Source organism: Accipiter gentilis, chromosome 22 (genome assembly GCF_929443795.1).
Source record: "Accipiter gentilis chromosome 22, bAccGen1.1, whole genome shotgun sequence".
NCBI classification, from domain to species: Eukaryota; Metazoa; Chordata; class Aves; order Accipitriformes; family Accipitridae; genus Astur; species Astur gentilis.
The window spans coordinates 15139986-15159738 of NC_064901.1; the positions used below are offsets into that span (position 1 = coordinate 15139986).

At 40.3% G+C, this 19753-nt stretch overlaps 1 protein-coding gene across 5 annotated transcripts in view; it reads left to right on the top strand.

Moving 5' to 3' along the window:
* The window catches only part of RAD51B (RAD51 paralog B), a 416518-nt gene that overhangs the window by 245309 nt on the left and 151456 nt on the right, over nucleotides 1–19753 (top strand). For 4 of the 5 annotated variants that reach the window (XM_049825319.1, XM_049825322.1, XM_049825318.1 and 1 more), the window contains exon 9: nucleotides 6368–6486. In XM_049825319.1, the coding sequence (XP_049681276.1) occupies nucleotides 6368–6486 (119 nt within the window). The remainder of the gene's footprint in view (nucleotides 1–6367; nucleotides 6487–19753) is intronic. The other variant, XM_049825320.1, reaches the window with a different exon arrangement.

The following is a 19753-nucleotide window of genomic DNA, read 5'->3' on the forward strand; positions in this document are numbered from 1 at the left end:
TTATTTATTTTTAATTAAAATTTGAAGTAAGCTGGAGTAATCAGGGTGGGGGGATTTGCACAGATTTAGAACTAGGTGTTTTGGGGGAGTAAAATTGCCCCAGATTCCCTCTCTTAATAAAAGGAGGAGAATAAGCATTTTAAAAGTTAGAATTTTTACATGGTTAGTTTTGTGGCCAAGCTTCATTTCTTATGGCAGCAACTGGTTTTCCTGCCATATTTCCCTAAATAATAGAACACTGTATGAAGGCAACACTGTACTCTAGGAAGTAAGTTTTGATTTCTTCCTAAGATGAACCAGATTCTGCTGTTGATATGCCTGCATAACCCATTAACTGAAACAGATTTGTACAGTTCAAACAGAGACCAACATTTGCTTTAGTGTCTGTTTGTACGAATCAGTAATTTGTGTTTGGTAATTACCTAGGTGTAGGTATATGTGCATTTTGGTCTGTGCTTTGTCTCAAATGGGTGATATCAAATGGTGATCTAAGTAGCTGTCTACCGCTAGGGCCATGGCTTCAAAGTAAAGGACCGGGTTTTTCATCCTCAATCATTTTCTGTTAGTTTTGTGAAGGTAGAGTATGTGACAGAAAGAATTTGGGATGTACCTTGGCTGACCAGTGCAGAGAGCGAGATGGTCACCACTGTAGGGTAAGAGAATCAGTCACCTTTTGCCTAAAGAAAAAGCTGTGGAGAAGGGCTGAGAATGGCAGAAGTCAGCACGTGGGAGTTTGAAGGGTGCTATGCGTGGTTACTTCACAGATGAGTTTGTCCTGTGGGTTGTTTTTTTACTGTGTGATGGGGTTTTCCACCATTGGATATTTTTATACTTGTACTTTCTGAGTAGGTGAAGATGGAAAAATAGATTGGGGGTTGAGGGTTTTTTCCTCTTTTTCTTTTTTTTTCTTTTTTCTTTTTCCTTTTTATTTTTCCTTTTTCTTCTTCTTTTTGTTTTTCTTTTTCTTTTTTCTCTCCCTTCTGGAGTCATTGTTAGAGATCTGTACCAAAAATACAGACTAAATGCAATGCAGGTGAAAAGCAGTGATCTTTATGAGGTCTGCCAGTGAACCAGAAAGCTGCACAGCCTGAGCAAGAGGGAAGGTACTTTCATTCTTATTGCATGGTGTGCCGTTTTTGTTGAGCTCAGTAGTTTAATTCTTTATAAATATTTCTCTGTACTTTTGGAGAGTTTTTTCCTCCTTTTTGATAAATCAGGCTTTAATCAAGATGATTTGATGTTAAGATTTGGAAAATTTGGGGACTGGTTGCTTCTCTATTTTGTTATTTCACTGTCATATTGTGCATTGATCCCTTTTTTGCATTCGTTGAGAAAAGATTTTTGAATTACCACATTGATAGAGTTTGCAAAGGGGCCCAGTGTTGGGATTGAACCTGCCAGGCAATGACTCTTTCATCTAGAGGGACAAAAATCTGTATGAGAATGTGGAAAGTGTGTAATTCATTGCTCTGTGCAGTTATATCAATAAGGAGCAAGTTATTTTTTTTAATCAAGAGTATAATCACATTCTGCAAGGACTCCTTGCATTTAATAATGTTCTTTTAAGAAGTCCGTTTCATTTGATTCAAGATGCTGGTCTAGTTAGCCTAATTTTCCTAGGATGAGACACTAATGAAACTGAAGTTCCTTTATGATTAAATCCCCTTCAGCCATATTTGCAACAATTGGGACATGGGTTACATGAAGGTTTAAAATGGTACCTTCTTATAAGTAGAAGATGAGAAGGTCTTTGAGATCATGTCTGTACTTGTAATTCTCTGCTTGGATATAACAGAGTAATCCCAGAATGAGTATTGAGCTGAATAGCTTTAATCCTACTGTTTCCTCCAGTGAAAAATGGAAGATGGAATAAACCTACTTTCCCTATCTTGCCTATATGTGGCATTCATCTCAGTGATAAGGAAGGTACTTATGGAAGGTTTGTTGTAATTGCATGGGGGGAAACAAACAAAGTTAATCTAGCCCTTGTGTGTAAGTAGGGCTAAGTGTTGTTGCCCAATTCTACTGGCAACTCTTTCTAGGGCAGTGGAGCCCAGCCTGAGCCTCTTCTTCTGCTTGGAAGCAGCACTGCAGGCCTCAGTTGAAGAATCACCCTTTCTTCTTTGGGTTTTTTTTCCCCTGGTTGTGGAGAGGCATTTACTTTGCATTTGACTCAGACCACAAGAACCTTTATTTTCACTTGTGACAGCTGTTCAGTGAGAGTGAAGCAGCCAGTTCCTCCTTTATGCTTGTGATCCAGAACAGATATGGTTTATTCTGGTGTCTCTGCCAGTGCCCTGAAGAGCTTAATTTCACAGGAGACGGTAGAAAAGGTACCTCATGCAGTCCTTGGCCTGTCTGCTGATGTGCCCTTTGAAGATCAGTTTAATGCTAGTTCTTTTTGTGTGGGGAAGGAAGGAGTGTTTACAGGAATTGAAATCACCAATTCATTTTACTTAAGCTGGATCTGAATATATAAAGTAGGGGTTGTTCAGAGGTCTTCTCCCACCCTTCTAGCATGCATCTTCACCTCCCCATGCTAGGATACCATCTCTGTGCTTCTGGATACCCACTCCCTTTTCCCACATACAGCATCCATAAACTGAGATCTGCCACCTTTCTCTCATCTGTCTGTCAGCCACGTTTTCTTACTCTCCTTAGTCCCTGTGCTCCCTGTATCACCCATGTCCTGAGCAGAAACCATCATGCTAGCAGTGACTGGAGTAAGAGCTGTGCTCTAAGCAGGCTGGAGAGTTGGGAACTGCTGCCTGTCAGCTGATTGCACGTCGCTGGCTCTCTGGAAACATCCACCCCACAGCATGAATAAGCACCTTTGTGTCACAACTGGGAGCTTTTGCCCCATACCACTCTGAAGTGATTCAGGTTGGACAGTTTGGGGACCTCTGAGCAGAAACCAAAGTCTCTTATGAGCCTGTTTTCTTCTTGGGCCAAGGTTGGTCTGATACTCCCATCTCTAAGTATGAAACTATCAGGGTTTGGAAGAACAAGGCAATGTGTGCTGAAAAATATCACTCTTTCTTTGAACAATACTATTTATGCACTTACTTTGTCCAGTTCATTAATGACTAAGTAGTGATTGAAATAACAGAAAAGATAAGTCTGAGGTTTTTTTAAGACCATGTTTGAATATAAATCTGCTTTCTTAACATATCCTCTTTCTTTCCTCTGAGACATTTACTATCTTTTTGTGTTTAAAGCAAAGACAAGGAATGAAGCATGTGCTGTCACTGCCCTTGAACTTCTTTGCAAATCTGGTGCTGCTTCCTCCTCGGTTTATTTCACTTGTCGGTTTGTTTTTTTGTCTGCCTAATGCATCAGCTTACAGGAGGATCCCTTATAAAATGGAAGCCTTTCCTGTGAGGCATTCCTTTCCACCCTGTAAAAAGTCTTTGCTGTAAATTTGCTCCAGGCTTACTAACCACTTTGTACCACAGTCATAAATTTGAATAACTTCACAGAAGAGGATTTGCCTGGAAGCGGGTCACACAGACAGCCCTCTTCAGACAGGGGCTGACACTGTATGGTACAGTGGGCTTTCTCCTGTATAATAAAGTAAAATAAATGGCAGCAATTAGCTTGCTTGTTCTGCCATAAGCCTTACACCTCTATCACTTTTGTTCACTTTGGGAGAGGTTTTAGGCCTGGAAGGAATGCAGAATAAGGAATTGCTATGGAGTGATATCTCTGTAATATCAGCAGGCTGCAGACAGTTAACTGCTTAAATGCCTGGCTCAGGATTGCAACAGCAAGGTGTTACGCCTTCTGTTAGCTAATAGCAGAGACACATAATTTGAGGGAAGTTTGGATGTCGATTTTGCAGCTGTTTTATGACAACAGTAGCTAATTCTGGAATGTCCGGGCTTTTTGTCTGTAGTCAGAGGTCCCCAAGCAGCGGTGGGTGAATTGTTTCTCAATGGTGTGGAGCAGTGGCTTCCAGCTGCATGCAGGGATGCAGTTACACCAGCTGTGAGGGGAACACCTCCACACCCACCAGAACTTACACTTAGCTGCTTCACTTGAATTTTGTGATTCCTACCCATTTCTAGCAGGTGGGAAAGAAGGACAATGTTGAATACAGGAGGAACTTGCAGCTTATTCCACATGACAAAGAGAGAACTGCAAAATTTTAAAACTGCTTTGCTGTCTTTCATTCTCCCTTAGCCTGTTCATACAGTAACGGCATTTTACTTTTGTGGTGTTAGCACAAAAACAAAAGTTTGTAGAACTTAATGAACTTAATTAAGTAACTTGTTTTAAGTGATTTTAAGGGAATGGATTACACACCTCCCAGCACCCTGCTTTAACACCTGAACCTGTTCTCTCCTCCAGCTGGCAAATTAAATCCAAAGCAAAGATGAAGAGAAATTATTATTGTCAGCACATCCACCTTCCCAATAGAGATGGGTTAGAATAATTAGCAGAATAGCATTCCGAGTATGGAAACTTCCAGTTAGGTGCTCCTTATTCAGGTGGAAGTTTGATGCTTATCAAGTTATTAATACCTTTGTTTTGAGAAAAGAAAAGCAGCCATTCTTGCTGGATTGCACAACTGTAGCCTGTTTGCAGACGAGAACAGATGTTGTTCTGGAGAAACAAGTATTGTGCATGTCGCAGTGAGTTCCCGTGATGTGGGAGGTGATTCAGACAAGTACAGAGACCAGACTCTTGTCAAACTATTGGCTTGAACCAGGTGCTTCACTCATTTCTTTTGTAGACCTTAAACATTTAAAGACCTAATCCAAATCCAGTTGATGTTAATTGAACCTTGTATTACTTAGCAGGGGAGGTTTGAGGTGTTCGGCTGAGTCCTGTAGCACACTGCGATCATTCCAGGCCCTTCTCTCCAGCCTGCTGCTCTCCTCTGCCTAATGCAGTCTAATGCAGTGTCCTCCTCATTGCTTGCAGGCTACCAGCAGTGATACAAATAATGATTATTGCTGCATGACAACACTTTTGGTCTTACCCTTTACTGGATATTTTTCCAAAATAAAAGCTTTAGTGAATGAAGAAATTATGTTTCTGCTCTGAATAGTTGGGGGGGGGGGGGGGGAGCACTAAAAAAACCCACAACCTTGCAAATGTAAAAGCAACGAAGGGTTTTAAACCTGAATCTTCCAGAAGCTCCGCTGGGCCATGAGATGAGTTTGTCATCTCAGTACAGTATTGCTTCCAAAACCTAGTACTTATAATTTAAGTTTCAACGTTAACTGTTGCCTTACTGATCATTTTGACAAAAACATAAGGCTGCCCTGACCTTTGTATTGCAGAGTAAGTGTCTGGTCTAACTTTAATTGACTTAGTTGACAAGATTTTCATGACTGTTCTGGGGAAGCAGTTTCGTTGCCTGATAGATGACAGGAAGTTTCCTGACTTTAAATCTAACTTTCTCTCATTCAGTCATAGCTTTTAACCAAATGGACTGTCTACCTCAAACAGTTCAATTTTCAGCTTGCACATGATCATTTCTACTGCCATAACAATTGGGATTTTGTTTCTGAATTTCCTTGGTTTGTCCGGCTTTCTCTGTTCTTGAAGTGTCTTTTGAAGTACAAACAAGTCACTCATCTATCTGTTCATCTTACACAGAACTTGTGGTAAGCAAAGATGAAGTTCCCGGGCACCTACCTGCCTGTGTATGTATATGTGTGTATGTATGGGTCTCTGGTTTCAATATGAGAAAGCTCAGGTGCAATGGCAGTTCAGCAAGCTGGATCATGTGGCATTATTGGAAATACTTCCTTATGTTGTCATTGCTGGTTGCAGCAAAGTGCATTTTCCTTCAGGGTTATATAAAATTCATGTGATTTCAGAGACACCAGAATGGTATTTACAGCTAAGGGGCTCCCTTCTTTTGCACATCTTACAAAATGTGTAGAATGCCTGACGGCATGAAGCAGTATTTTGATTCTGCTCCTTTAGCTTCCCTTTTTGTTTATGTCATTACATGCTGTCACTCTGCTGGCCTGCTTTCCTCTCCTCTGTGCCCATAGAAAGCTGGTTTGTTTGGGGATAGAACATCTAAAGAGGAAAAGGCAAGTGTCCCCCATGTATGGTGCACCTCCAGATATTTAGAAAATGTACCGGTCTCTCCGAGAAGATAGGTACTGCTTTCAACATATCCTTAATTCTTGGCACTTTGTCTAGGTATCAGAAGGTGAGATGAAGAACTCACACTGCAGTTGTATAAATAAATCAGAAAGGTGGGAAATTCATGTGATAGTGCCATCTATTAAGTTCCAATTGTGATTACCTAGCTTAGGGAATGATCTGAGATGACTGATTAGAGTTTCCATGACGAACCTTTCTCTGTGGCACAGTCCTGATGCAGTTTCATATTTATCTTCAGGAGCTTCTGGAAGTGGGAAGAGGGAATCTGGTTGTGTGACAGCAGCCCTTGGCAACACATGGAGTCACAGCGTCAACACCAGGCTCATACTACAATATCATGACTTGCCGACAAGACAGGTGAGAACTTAACAGTGAAGAGAATTTAAATAAAGCTATACCAGCAGTGGTCGGTCGGATGGGCTAACTGTGTCCTTCAGCCTCTGTGGTTATGCCACATGTGTTGAGAAGCTGGCACTTCACAGCCAATTGCTTTTTTTTTGGGGGGGGGGGGGGGGGGGGGGAGCAGTGAGTGTGCTTTGCTTTTCAGGGATGGCCAGTCCTCCAGTGCCTCCCTATGTTAGGATGGGCTTATCTGAGTCACAGGACCTAGCATTGGCCTGTTGGCACAGACATACACGTTCCTTGAGCTTTTAGTGCATTTCATGTTGTGGAGATGAAGGGTAATCCTTAAAGTGCTGCCCTGCGCAGGGATTTTGGGGCAGGAGTAGGAGGCTAGTCCTTTCAATGCCATGATTGTTTTGCTGTCATCCTTCCCACTCTTTGTGCCAAATTTCAGCTGTGACTGTTAGGACAGGGAGCACTCTATCTTCTGCAGCTACTGCTTGCAAGTGGAAGCTTGCTGCCTGCACTTTGAGCAGTACTTTGAGCAGTAAGTATGGTACCAATTTTCCAGAAGTATGCCTGGAAAAAGGAAAACGCTTACCCTTTTCACTAAGAGACTTCATGCTTTTGAGTGAAATATAGTAGCAATTTTGACTGCAATCTTCACCTCTTAATTTAAAAAAACTGTGAAAAACTAGGAGGCAAGACATTTGGAGTTTGATTGAGGGGATAACTTTGTTTTGTTTTTAAGAACATCATAACCCATGATTTCATCTGTCCCTTGGGATATCTGTGGTTATAATCTCATTTGGCTTTGTCTATTCTGTTTTTGCATTGATGTAACTCCTTCCAAAGGCTGTGACCCTCAGTCCTAATGTTATTGATTTTCTGCCCATTAGAGAGCTGTCAGAAAAATTGCTATCCAAAATTTGTACCATCTTCCTCTTATAGCATTATTACCCATGTGCGTTCAAATTGGTGCTCCTGGTTTTACTGCCCCAACACAAGGTTTCTCGCTTTTAGATTGCAGTCTTTAGAGCCAAAGGAGAGGAAGCCATCCTGGTTTAATCTGCTCATTACAAGTAAAATTATAATGATTGCACTTCTGTTCCTGTGAGTAGTGGGCACGGTGAAGCAGCGGTAGTCCTCTGGACTCTCAGGTAGCAGGTTAAGTGTGTGAAATGCAGGTAGAAAAGGCATCTTCTGGACTCTCTTCTAAAGACCATGCACACCTGTATAGAAACATGCTCTTACTGCTGCTGCTCTTAGAAGTTCTCTATGTTCTGCTTCTTATTCTGGTCTGTAACCAGTTCTCCTTTTCTACATGTGTGTGCAAAATACAAAGCTGTTCACAAATTTCCTGGATCGCTTTGGAGGTACATGAGAGGTGGAGTTGGCAAAGGGAAAAGGGCAGAAACTGGGCTCTGTGCTACTTCATGATGCACAAAGTTGGCTAAAAACGAAAGAACGTTCCTCTGGTGGTGGAAAGAGGGAGCAGTTTTCCTAAAGAACATTTGGATATTAAATGTAGTTTTTTCCTGATTTTGTTTGAGAAGTAATAGATCGCAAGTGTATGAAATATTGGGTTTAACCCTTTAAAATTCCATTATAAAAAATATATTATGATATGCTTTAAAAAAAGCAGAATTTTACTCTGTTCCTAACTGGGTTTATCAGATGCACCACCTTGCTTGCATGTAAAGCCATGGGCTCATTCTGTTTTAGTTAAGCAGAAGAACTGTAACTACAGTGAGGAAAAACAACCTTAAAGTAAATGTTAGTATATAGTATTAAAAGCAAAGTAATTTGAAACAGAAGTGTGATATAAATAGTGATATGTCTGTGAAGTCCATGAATGAAATGGGATATGTCCATGATGTCCTGTAAGTATTTTCCTGTTGCTGGTATCTGTGTCCTTTTTTTTAGATAAATTCTCTTTTCTTAAAGTCATAGAAATCTTTCAGCTAGACATGCACTTTCCAGTTAGAGGAAGGCATCTAGAATTACCCTACCTGTAGCAGCATTGTATCAATTCAATTACTATCATTTTACACACATATGTTCTTTTATAGTTGCTTTATACCCACTTTCAGAAACGAATTGTGAATAAAGGTGCCTCAGTTCTTGAGATGCAATTTCAGTCATCGTAAGGTGGTTCTGCCAGGAGGTGTTGGATATCAATGCTTTGAAAATCAGCACTTTTTAAGGAAGCTTAACTTGGAGGTCCAAAAGTTCCCAAGTCAGTAATCACTTTTACAAATTCTCATATTACTGTGTTTAAAAAAAAAAAGAAAAGCCTGTGATTATCTGTGTAGTCTTGGTTTTAAAGTGAAATTCTGCCCCAGGAAATTAATAAAAGCACACAGTTGTTCTGGAGATTTGGGTGAAAAGTGGTACAAAAACAAGTTTTCCCTGCTTTTCACAATCTGCAACCCTGCAGAATCATTACTGTTCAAGGAATAACCTGTGTTTTGTTCTGAGTTGCACAGCAGACGCAATTTTTTCTTTCAAAAGCTAGAATTCAGTCTTTCTTCATTTGACCTCCTGAAGATGTTCCTCCTCGCTCTACTTTCTTTTCTTTCCCTGGAGGAGCTGGGGCAGTAGTGACAGTCTGAGGGATCTTCCCTTACATCTAACTTCCATGGTAGTAGAGCCACCATGCTAATCCTCGCTGGGAAATCCTACCCATCAAGACAGAAAGCACCTCTTGAGATGCACTGGGCCATGAAGCCCATGGGTGGTATTCTTCAAAATGTGAAGTGATAATGTAATCCTTAAGGAGGATTCAAGCAAGCAGTTTTCCAGAACCATAGTATCTTCTGGACAGGACAGGCCACTGGGCTGCTAGATGCTTGTTCTTAGTCATGCAGTATTCATTTCTGGGAAAGCTCGGGGACATAGTCTCTGTACCTGAAATTTTGGGGAACGCCAGGGTAGGCAGGTGGCAGAACAAGTGTGCAACAAACATAGGGAAATTAAGCATAGAATTCCTACACAGGATTTTTTTAATATATTAAGTAAAAGATTCCTTCATTTTCTTTGTCCAGCAGATGTTTTTTTCAGCCAACTATCCCTTTTTCTACCCCACCCTCTGTATGTCTGGTGAGGATGAATAAGACAGCAGCCAATTCAGCAAATAATGTAATTTCTGGGACATCCTGCCTGCCTTAAAATCAATCAGGTTTGCTTTATTGCTTGGGTAGGAACAGATTTCTGAACAAACAGATGAACTTTCCTCTTTTGCCCCCTTCTAGAAGCCAGTGTTCTGTTTTTTGTTTCCTCCAGGACAGAAGCAATGCCACTGGGGCAGGGCAGAAGGAAGTTTCCAGTCTTCATTTTAATTCATTATGCCACCAAGACCCACAAGCATGAATAACAGTAGTAGTCTTTTAACTGCTGAAGTGGGACTGAGCTGCATGACTTCCACAGCGGCATGGTGGCATAAGAGCTTGGGAGAATGCAGGAGAAGTTAATTGTTTCGCACAAATGGGTTCATGAAGAGAATTTGCTATTATCTTTATGGATACTGATACTTGGTTCTCCCTAAGCACTCTTGTAAGTAGTTAACCATGACATTTGTTTTCCTGAAATCCATACATAAACGTGCAGACCCTTTGAGTTTGGGCCAAAACCAACAGGGCTGCACTAGAAACTGTCAGACTCCTCAGTTACCCCTATATGTATAATTATCCTTTCCTGAACTGGAGTCAGCAGGCTTGAAGGTTACTGTTTTCATGTGTGCTCAGCTGTCTTTGGTGGACAGCATGGTAGGGTTTAATTTGTTGACATGCTATATTTAACATTTTATTCTTGTCTGTTGGAGACAGGGTGCTGGATTAAGTGAGACACTGGCCAGATCTGGTATGGCAGCTTCTATGGGCCTGGTTTATTTTATAGTTTTCAAGGGATTTGTGAGACTCAAAGTATTGTGTTAATGTCTATAAGGTGTTTCGAAATTCTCACATAGAAAGTGCACATAGAAGTGTTATTTTATAACAAATCAGTGTTTTCCTGTGGTATTTTCAAGAAAGAGCATTTAGAATCATAGAATCATTTAGGTTGGAAAGGACCTTTAAGGTCATTGAGTACAACCATTAACCTAGCACTGCAAAGTCCACCACTAAACCATGTCCCTAAGTGCCACATCTACGTGTCTTTTAAATACCTCCAGGGACGACGACTCCACCACTCCCCTGGGCAGCCTGTTCCAATGCTTGACAACCCTTTCGGTGAAGAATTTTTTCCTAATATCCAATCTAAACCTTCCCTGGCACAACTCGAGGCCATTTCCTCTCGTCCTGTCACTTGTTACTTGGGAGAAGAGACTGACCCCCACCTCGCTACAGGCTCCTTTCAGGTAGTTGCAGAGAGCGATCAGGTCTCCCCTCAGCCTCCTCTTCTCCAGGCTGAACAACCCCAGTTCCCTCAGCCGGTCTCACAGGTCTTGTGCTCTAGACCCTCCACCAGCTTCGTTGCCCTTCTCTGGACACGCTCCAGCCGTGAGCAGCCAGTTTCTCCAGGAAAATGCTGTGGGAAATGGTGTCAAAGGCTTTGCTGAAGTCCAGGCAAACAACATCCACAGCCTTTCCCTCATCCACTAGGTGGGTCACCTTGTCACAGAAGGAGATCAGGTCAGTCAAGCAGGACCTGCCTTTCACAAACCCCTGCTGACTGGGCCTGATCCCCTGGTTGCCCTGTACGTGCCGTGTGATGGCACTCAGGATGATCTGCTCCATAACCTTCCCTGGCACCAGGTCAGGCTGACAGGCCTGCAGTTCCCCGGATCCTCCTTCCAGCCCTTCCTGTAGGTGGGCGTCACATTGGCTAACTCCCAGTCAACTGGGACCTCCCTGGTTAGCCAGGACTGCTGATAAATGGCTGAAAGCGGCTTGGTGAGCACTTCCACCAGCTCCCTCAGCACCCTTGGGTGGATCCCATCCAGCCCCATAGACTTGTGCGTGTGTAAGTGGTGCAGCAGGTCACTAACCATTTCCCCTTGGATTGTGGGGGCTTCATTCTGCTCCCCATCCCTGACTTCCAGCTCAGGGGCTGGGTACTCAGAGAACAACTGGTCTTAGGATTGAGATACGAGCTGGAGCTTTCAAGCCATGCCATGTGAGCTGTTGTTCAGCAATTTTCCTGCTTCAGGTGAAGTGTTTCAAATGCATATGGTGACTCATTCTTAAAAAACAAAACAAAAAAACCTTCTCTCATTCAGACTAATGCCAGACATAACTTTTATTGTGTCCTTGGTTACAGACCAGCTGTTTTGTTTTGCTCTGCTTACTATCATATGAATAAGCCCTGAATAAACATTCCAAAATTGCGATGGTGAAGTAACCATGGTACTTGCTGGCGTGGGGAAGGTCTGGGAGAGACCCAAGGGGAGTGGGGATGAAGTTTTACATTTATGTGACTTGCTAAGGCCAACTGCCATGATTCTTCACCTCAAATTTGTTATAATTTTAGTGAAGCAGTTCCTTCAAATTGTACAGATGTTTGGCTGTAACTCTACCAGTCATTGAGAAAATATATTAAAAATAGAAATAATGTAACTAGTTGCAGTCATGAGGATTTCAGAGCATAAGTGAGACCAGATCTATAGCTCCCTGTAAAACATTGAAGGTAGTTATGTGGACTCTGTAGCTGTTGGATAGCTATCCTGTTTTAAAGATAACACCAGGTGAGGTTTTCATTCATAAAAAAGGGAAGCAAATAAACCACAGAAAATAAAACAATCTCAGACCAAGTGAGTAAGCTGTGGAGAAGAAACATACACCAAGTACTACTATCTGTGGTTAACACTTTCTAAATTTTGCCTTAATAATCTGGAGAATAGCAAGTACAGTAATGAAGTTTGGAAATGGCATCCAAATGTTATGTGTTGAAACATAATGGAAGATTGTAGCCTCATAATATAAAGAGATCTAATTCCTTTGATGAGATGGTAATATTTGCTGGGGACAAAGAAGAGGCAATGAAATGTAATCAGACAGAACATGTACTGAAATCACTCTGAGATGGAGGGAATAAGGCCTGACACAAATAAAATACAAACAGGATAGGTGTGTCTTTTCTTCTGTTAACTTTGTAGCAGTTATAGCTACCTACTAAAGCAAATGAAGAAGAAGAAAATGCAATGAAAAAAAGATATTTTTAATCGTCTTAAACGTGGTTTAGGAGTCAGATGAGGCAGATGGAGATGGCCACTAGTGTTGAGAAATGTAGGCAAAAGGCTTTTCACCTACTTTGGTGGGAGCAGAGGAGAAGCTAGTTCAGTCTATGACAGTGGGGCAAGAAAGAGCCCATAGAGAACTGGGCAGTGAAATCAGTGTTTGACCAAAGGAGATGACTGAGGATGTGTGAAGGTTGCCCATCGTTATGTGTGAGGCAAGAAGTGTTGCTCTTTACGTTGTCTTCTGCTGAGCTAGAATTTGGGGATACTCAGAAGAAGAAATCCCGCTACCCGAAACAAGTACAGAAGAAAGCTCTGCATGTGGCTTTTTAGCAGTATTTAGACAAATGAAGTGCCATTCAGCAGCTGCAATCTGTGTCAGGAAAACCTGTCTTTATATGCTACATGAATCATGTACATTGTACAGTAATGCAGATTATGTACCTAGTACAATACTTTTTTTTTCAATTGTTTTGATGTGAGAAAATCTGCAGATGGTAGTGGATAATGAGGTCCAGTAAGCAGTGATAGAAAAGGGATGTGGCTATTGGTTTGTTTTAAAATGGAAGTAGTGTTAAGTGTGTATCTGTTCTAAGCCATCTTATTATATAATGTGCTTATCGTATGGAAAATCAGCTCTGTGAAAACAGGAAGAGGTTTTTTTAATTATTTTTTTTTAAAGATAAGAATGATGGTATGGAATCATGCAACGGATAGGAAAATTTGCAGGAAAGTAGAATTATTTTCAGGTGAGATTAATTTTTTATAGTTCTCCATTACGGAGTATGCTGCTTTTGAAGAAATAGCTGTGGAAAGACTGCAGGAGCACGTATTTGAATTCTGTAAACTCTTTCTTTTAAAGAAATGTTTTTTTCTAGGATACACGGTTTACTTCAGAGACTTCTGCCTCACCTCTGCTATTGTTTGAATGTTTTGAATCAAGACACAATGAAAGGTTGTTACGGCCTCAAATTTCCATGCATGTGTACAAACCACATCCTTTAAAATACACAAAGAAGAAGCTTATGGGTTTTTTTCTGTTTAAAAAGGCTCTAGACTGATAACCCTTATGACAGAAAGCTTTTGCTTATCCATAGATCATATACAAGCATAAGCGGCAATATGAACTTGAGTTGCATGTGAACAGGATGAAGCTGGACACAGTGCACAACTGTAGCATAAACAGATTATTATCGACACAGTATGATACTGACTTAATCCAGCAAAAGTGCCAAATGAAAGGATGCCATAAAAACAGAGAAGGTTCATTAACAAGTATTTGGAGCTCAAACTTCACTAGGTCACTTACTTTCCCGACTTGTGTGTTTGTTCATGTCTGTGTTTGCAGTAAGCTTCCTTCTTAACGGACTTGTGGAAAATGGTCATACAATATAAACATCACCGTAGCCCTGTCTACATTAAATGGGACTGGATTTATGGCCCTCTCCTCTTAACAGGACACTTTTATATAGAGAAAAATGTTTCCATCCTTCCTGAATAAGAATTCATTTACTCAGGTGCTTATATAACACTAATCAGTTTGTTATCTAAGAATCTAAACAGAAATTAAAGGACCCTAGATGAAAATGGAAAAGAACAAAAGAGAACCTTTAAATAGTTCATCTTTTTCTCTGTCCTTTTTTTAATGAGCATTGCAAGTTTTCTTAATGAAAATTATTCTAATGTTAGATTGACAAAATATAGCAGCAGCTGTGCAAACTTCAAACTCATAGATCCGTAGTTCAAAGCATCCTAAACAGATAAGCAGGAACATCTTTGAGGCAGAGAGGCAAACTCAGTCATTAAGTTATACCAAGTCTTCCCACTGAGGCTGGTGGCAGAGGTGGGTACTTTCTGTTAGGTATCTTTGACTGATAGGCCAGTCAGCTCTTAGAAGAGACTCCTCTTTGGTTGCTGCTATCCTATACCGATTACAAGTTAACCATCTCATATTATTGTTATATTTTTTAATTACTATGCAAGCATTTGCTGACTGATCTCTGCAATCCCCATGCCAAGTGCTCATAACTGAGGAAACCAAGTCAGAAATAAGAAACTGGCCAGAGTAAATCCTTTGCAGCTGGGAGCAAAGCTGGAATCTCTTCACTGCCACTTTCATGCTGCTAAGCTTGATCTTGCTCAACCTTTACTGCCTCTGTTTCAGGCACTTATAAAGTTTTTGTACCTCCTTGTACTATGTAGTTCCTCGGCTGTGAAGGAACTCCTGCTTCCCTCTCCAATTTTCTCTGTAGATTAACTCACCTGCTGAACTGGTTTTAACTGTGGTCACTGCCTTCTCTCCTGAATCTCTCTCCTTAGCGTGCCATAAACTTTTCTTCGTCAATCTTCACCATTAATAAAAGGTTAATGAAACTGAGACTGTGGCTTGAGCTTTGTGGCAAAACTCTCTCTCTGCTTCCTTGTTTCCAGTTTCTGTTGATACCATAGCTGATTTTTCTAAGCCTCAGCTCTAGAAGTCACCTTGCATTCCTACATCTCTCTTCTTTGCAGACATCAAAACTGTTGCAAGTTCCCAACAAAGCGAGTAGCTAGCACTTAAATTTTTAGACTATTAGAATGCTTGCCCAGCTTCTTATCTTCTGTACTGGTTAATGCAACATCTTCATTTCTAGTATTATCAACCCAGTATTTTTTTTCCTCTTCCAAACTTACCATAGAAAATAGAATTGTTACTTTGGTGAGACCTACTTAGTCACAGTGACATTATTGTTTTAATTTTTATATATTTTCTCAGTTCTGTAACTGGGAAAATTGCCTTTTGCCTTGGTCTAATTGGTAACTGTGAACCTTCATGTTAATCAGATAGCAAATTCTCAGAAATTGGGGCTACCACTTAAGGGTCTGGATAGGAGGGGTAAGATTACTATAACAAAATCTGCTCTGAATATAAAACAGAGAACTTCAGCGTGTGACGCTGTTAATCCAACGCCCTTTACACTGTATTTACAATTCACTAAAACAGCATAAAAATGGGTGAGAGAAAGAACCAGATATGACTTTCAGGCTCTGGACTGAATTGTCTGAAAAATGCTCTGTTTGTAAGCTTAAGCCCCTTTGCAGAGAGGGAATGAATACAAATTCCCATCCTGTTTATACAGAATCACTTTTCTGATTTTGGTCGGACTTCAGTGTGAGTTTTCCCCTCAAAACACAGTGGAATTAACCTAGAGCAGATTGTCTCATCAATATCTGAAGTTTCATTGCTCCTAACATCAGAGTGGCAATGACCAAAGTCGTTTATCCTCGGAATGCCTTGGCAAATTCCCCTGCCTCCTGTTTTCTACCAGATCCTCTTTTTTTTTTTTTTTTCCCCCTTTTTTTTTCCCTCCCTTTTTTTTTTTGGTTTTTTTTTGGTAACTGAAAACAAGCTAACTAAAATGCCCAACTCAAATTTAAGTGTTTTTTATTCAGAAAAGTTCTGCTAAGTCTGTCTTGGAATATAGTGTACTTAAAGCTTAAAGGTATTCTTAATAGTGAAAAAGATCAAAGTATCATTATGAAGGAACTGGACAACCTTAATTAGTGAAAATAGAGTGGAATATAAGATTGATCATAGAAATAATCTGTAAAATAATATTGGGCATTACAAATTAGTTTCTGCTTTACATAAGGAGCGTACAAGCTCAAAGTGAAGCTAATACTGGAGTGGTTTAGTTTATCACAATAAAACTAGTTCAACAGTGTAATGCAATCATGAAAAGGGGCTGTGCTATCCTAGAATAGGTCAGGCAAGGCATTTTCAAAGGAAAGAGAAAAGTGTTTGTACCTTTGAGGAAAGGCACTGGGGAAATCTCTGAAATACTGTATATGGCCTGGACATTTGTGTTCCCACTACTTTCTTCTTTCTTCTCTTTCTACTTACTTTCTTCCCAGGTAAGGTGTGTGCTAGAAAGAATATATTTATTGACATAGCAACAAGTTTGAGCTGTCACTGGTAGAAAAACCCCTCAGATAAAGTTTTAAAACCAGATAAACTTTGACATATTGACTTAAATGGGCAAAATGCATCACATCTGTGAAAAGGTAGGGATCAGACATGATCCCCATGTTCAGGCATTACAACTTTTCTGATGCTCTAAACATATTAAGGAAGAATCATCTCAGGAGTTTGTATATCTAGGATATTATACTTTCAACTTGAATTTTTGCTTGTTTTATTAATCTAATGTCATTGAACTGTTCTAGACTGACAACATATGAGAATGACAGCCAGTGAGTGGCGAGCAAAATCTGCTGTACAGAAAACAGTGTGTTTTCTTTGGTTCCGCCTTATCAGTATATCTACCCTGGGTAGGATCAATTAATCTAGAGGGGTTTGTTCTATGTAGACTTTTTGATCTTTGATCTCTCTAATTCCTGTCTATGGTATATAAGTGCCCTTAGCTGTGATCTAAAAACAGGCTGAAAAAGAAGAAACCCTGTTAACTGCTTAGAAACCGAATACAGACTACTGACCCACTTTAAGGAATAAAAACAACTTTTACATACCACTGCCTGAGATGGACTGCACCTTAAAATGGAGGGGGGTTTGATGGTCTCCAATGTTGGTGACCTGTTGGGAGCTGCCCGGTCAACTTTATCACATCTACCTATCATATTGCGTCAAGAAGATAATAAACAATTTTCACAATATTACCTTCCCCTGGGCTGATTGTTGTAACTGTTGGAAAAATATGATGGGATTTGAGGACACTTGCTCAGTCAGGAATGGAAAGGATGTGTCCAGGAGATGGTAGTGTATAATACCCACATTGTGGAAACATTGGAAGATTCTTGTGACTAAAAGGTAAAAAGCAATATAAATACCTGCCTGAGCCATCCTGCTTCCAGCTCTCACATGTAGTACTTATGCTGTACTTCGATTAGGGAGAGGTATGGTCTCTAGATACATATTAACAGAAAGCAGTAAATTTCTCAATCCATGTTGAAGTTCAGTGTTTCTGACAGACGTGATTGATGGATAACTTAAACTTTTCAGATACTGGTGGGAAGTACTGTAAAGTGCAGCTTAGTTAATGAATGGCTTCTTGCTTGAATATTCATATTGGAGCAACACTAAATTGGAAATAACTAACCAGGTCACTTGTCAATAAATGCCACTGTGTCATCAAAAAAAGCAAGAGACCTAGACTGCAGTGTAGGGCGTGAGGCACTACTGAGGTTGTTCTCCACCGGAAAGAGCTCATTTGATTTTTCTTGGGTTTGCAAAGCCCTTTCACATTTGTGTCACCGTGATGGTTCATGGTCTCCCTTATCAGTCATTTACAACAAGTAAGCCCTGAGTCTCTGGCAGAAGTTCTTGCACTAGTCCTGAGTGAACCATCAACCTTGGCTTTTTCTGCCATTTGGCTTAATTTGGCTGTGCAGATGTGTCTGCAGTTCAGGGTGTTTACGTGCTCCAGAACAGTGAACTGCAAGCAATGGAGTTTAGGTTGCAAAGACACCTGAGTTGGCCTTGTACAGAGCTGACAGTGGTCCAGGAGGTTTGGCTTGGAGTCTAAGCCAATAAAGCCTTATCAGGCCTGAGCCAGCACTGCCGTTTTACTCAGCAAATTGATGTTTCTGGTCCAAATTGTGTGTTTGTTCTTCACTGTATGTCAGTGAAGTTCTTTCTCTTATTGTCACTATTTATTTATCTATCTAATAATAATATAAAACTCTGTACCCATAGTCGTCTCAAGCTACAGATGGAAAGTCACCTAATACCCTCTTAACTGGTGTTCATGTTTCCAGGTGGATGTGGTACATCTCTTACCAAAAACAAGAGGAAACTACTTTTTTCTCCTTTTTTTCATACATTTTGTCTTACTTCTTACTTGTGATCTTATAATGGCCATCTCAGTCTTCATTTGAAATAACTGAGCAGACTGAAAAAAGAAAATGAAAGTGTAAATTAGCACGAAGAAATTCAAGGAGTTTCTTACTCATATAAATTAATTGGTATTAAATATAGAAAAAAAAGCCAAGCAACTTCCTGTAAGAAATGTAATAAAGGTTGCCATTTGGGTGCTGTTGCAGGAAAGAAGAGGTTGAGAGGTCTTTTTCATCAATTTTTTTTCCTACAGTTAGGCATTTTCTTTGCTATGGCTACATTTTTGTCCTTTGAACATAATAACTTTTCAAAAGTTCACACGTAGTTAAGATCCCTAATGCACATAGACCAATCTGAATTTTTTAAGCATAACCCCCATGCAAGAGAATATCCAAGAGCCATAAATGCTACTCCCAATAGTTTTGTGAAAAGAATGGCCATTATGTCTGATCTTTGCTTCTGTTTCTTCTCCAACATAAAAAGGTTTGTTAACCTGCTGATTGTTATTTGGGGCATGTTGTCATCAAAAATTTCAGATCTGGTGGGTTATAAAGCAATGTTTCAGGTCCTAAAGGGCTGTCCAGCCTTTATGCATCTATGCCATGCACTGGAACAAGCATGTTTGCCATTACCTGTTGTGGATTGGTGGGGATCAGCTACCCTCTAGAAATGTAAAGGAAGTCTCCTGAAACATTTGTTTGTTAGGGGAAAGTTTTTCGAGGACTCTTATTCAACATTTGTACATTTAGTAATACAGATGATGTTTATAAGGCCATTAAGCTTTCTTTGAACACATTGTTTTCCACTTCCTTGGTAAAATCTCTCCCAATAATGTTCTTGCTAGAGAAAATCTGAGTCTTGTAGAAAGATTGAAATTAAATTTTAAATTAAATCTATCACCTTTTCTCAACACCTGTAAAGCATGACAGTACTCCAAAAGCACGCACATTGCATCTGTATGTATTAGCTCATGGATCTGTTAGCTTTTTTTTTTCCTTGTCCTTGTTATGTGATGCCCAGTGGACTCTAAAATGTACTTTACTGAGGCTTTACCTAAGCTACTATTGCTGTCTCTCTCATGGGAATTCAGCAGTGTTGCGTTAGCTTGACTACAAGGACTTTAGGTTTAGGAACAGAAGGAAGTGAATACACAAAAAAAACTTGGAAAGTGGTTTTGTTTGTTTCATGTCAAAAGCATTTTGCAGCCACTAGTGTGGGTGAAGAATATTTATGCTGTGGTCTAGGACTTGGTTGAATCCCAATCTTTTTGGCCC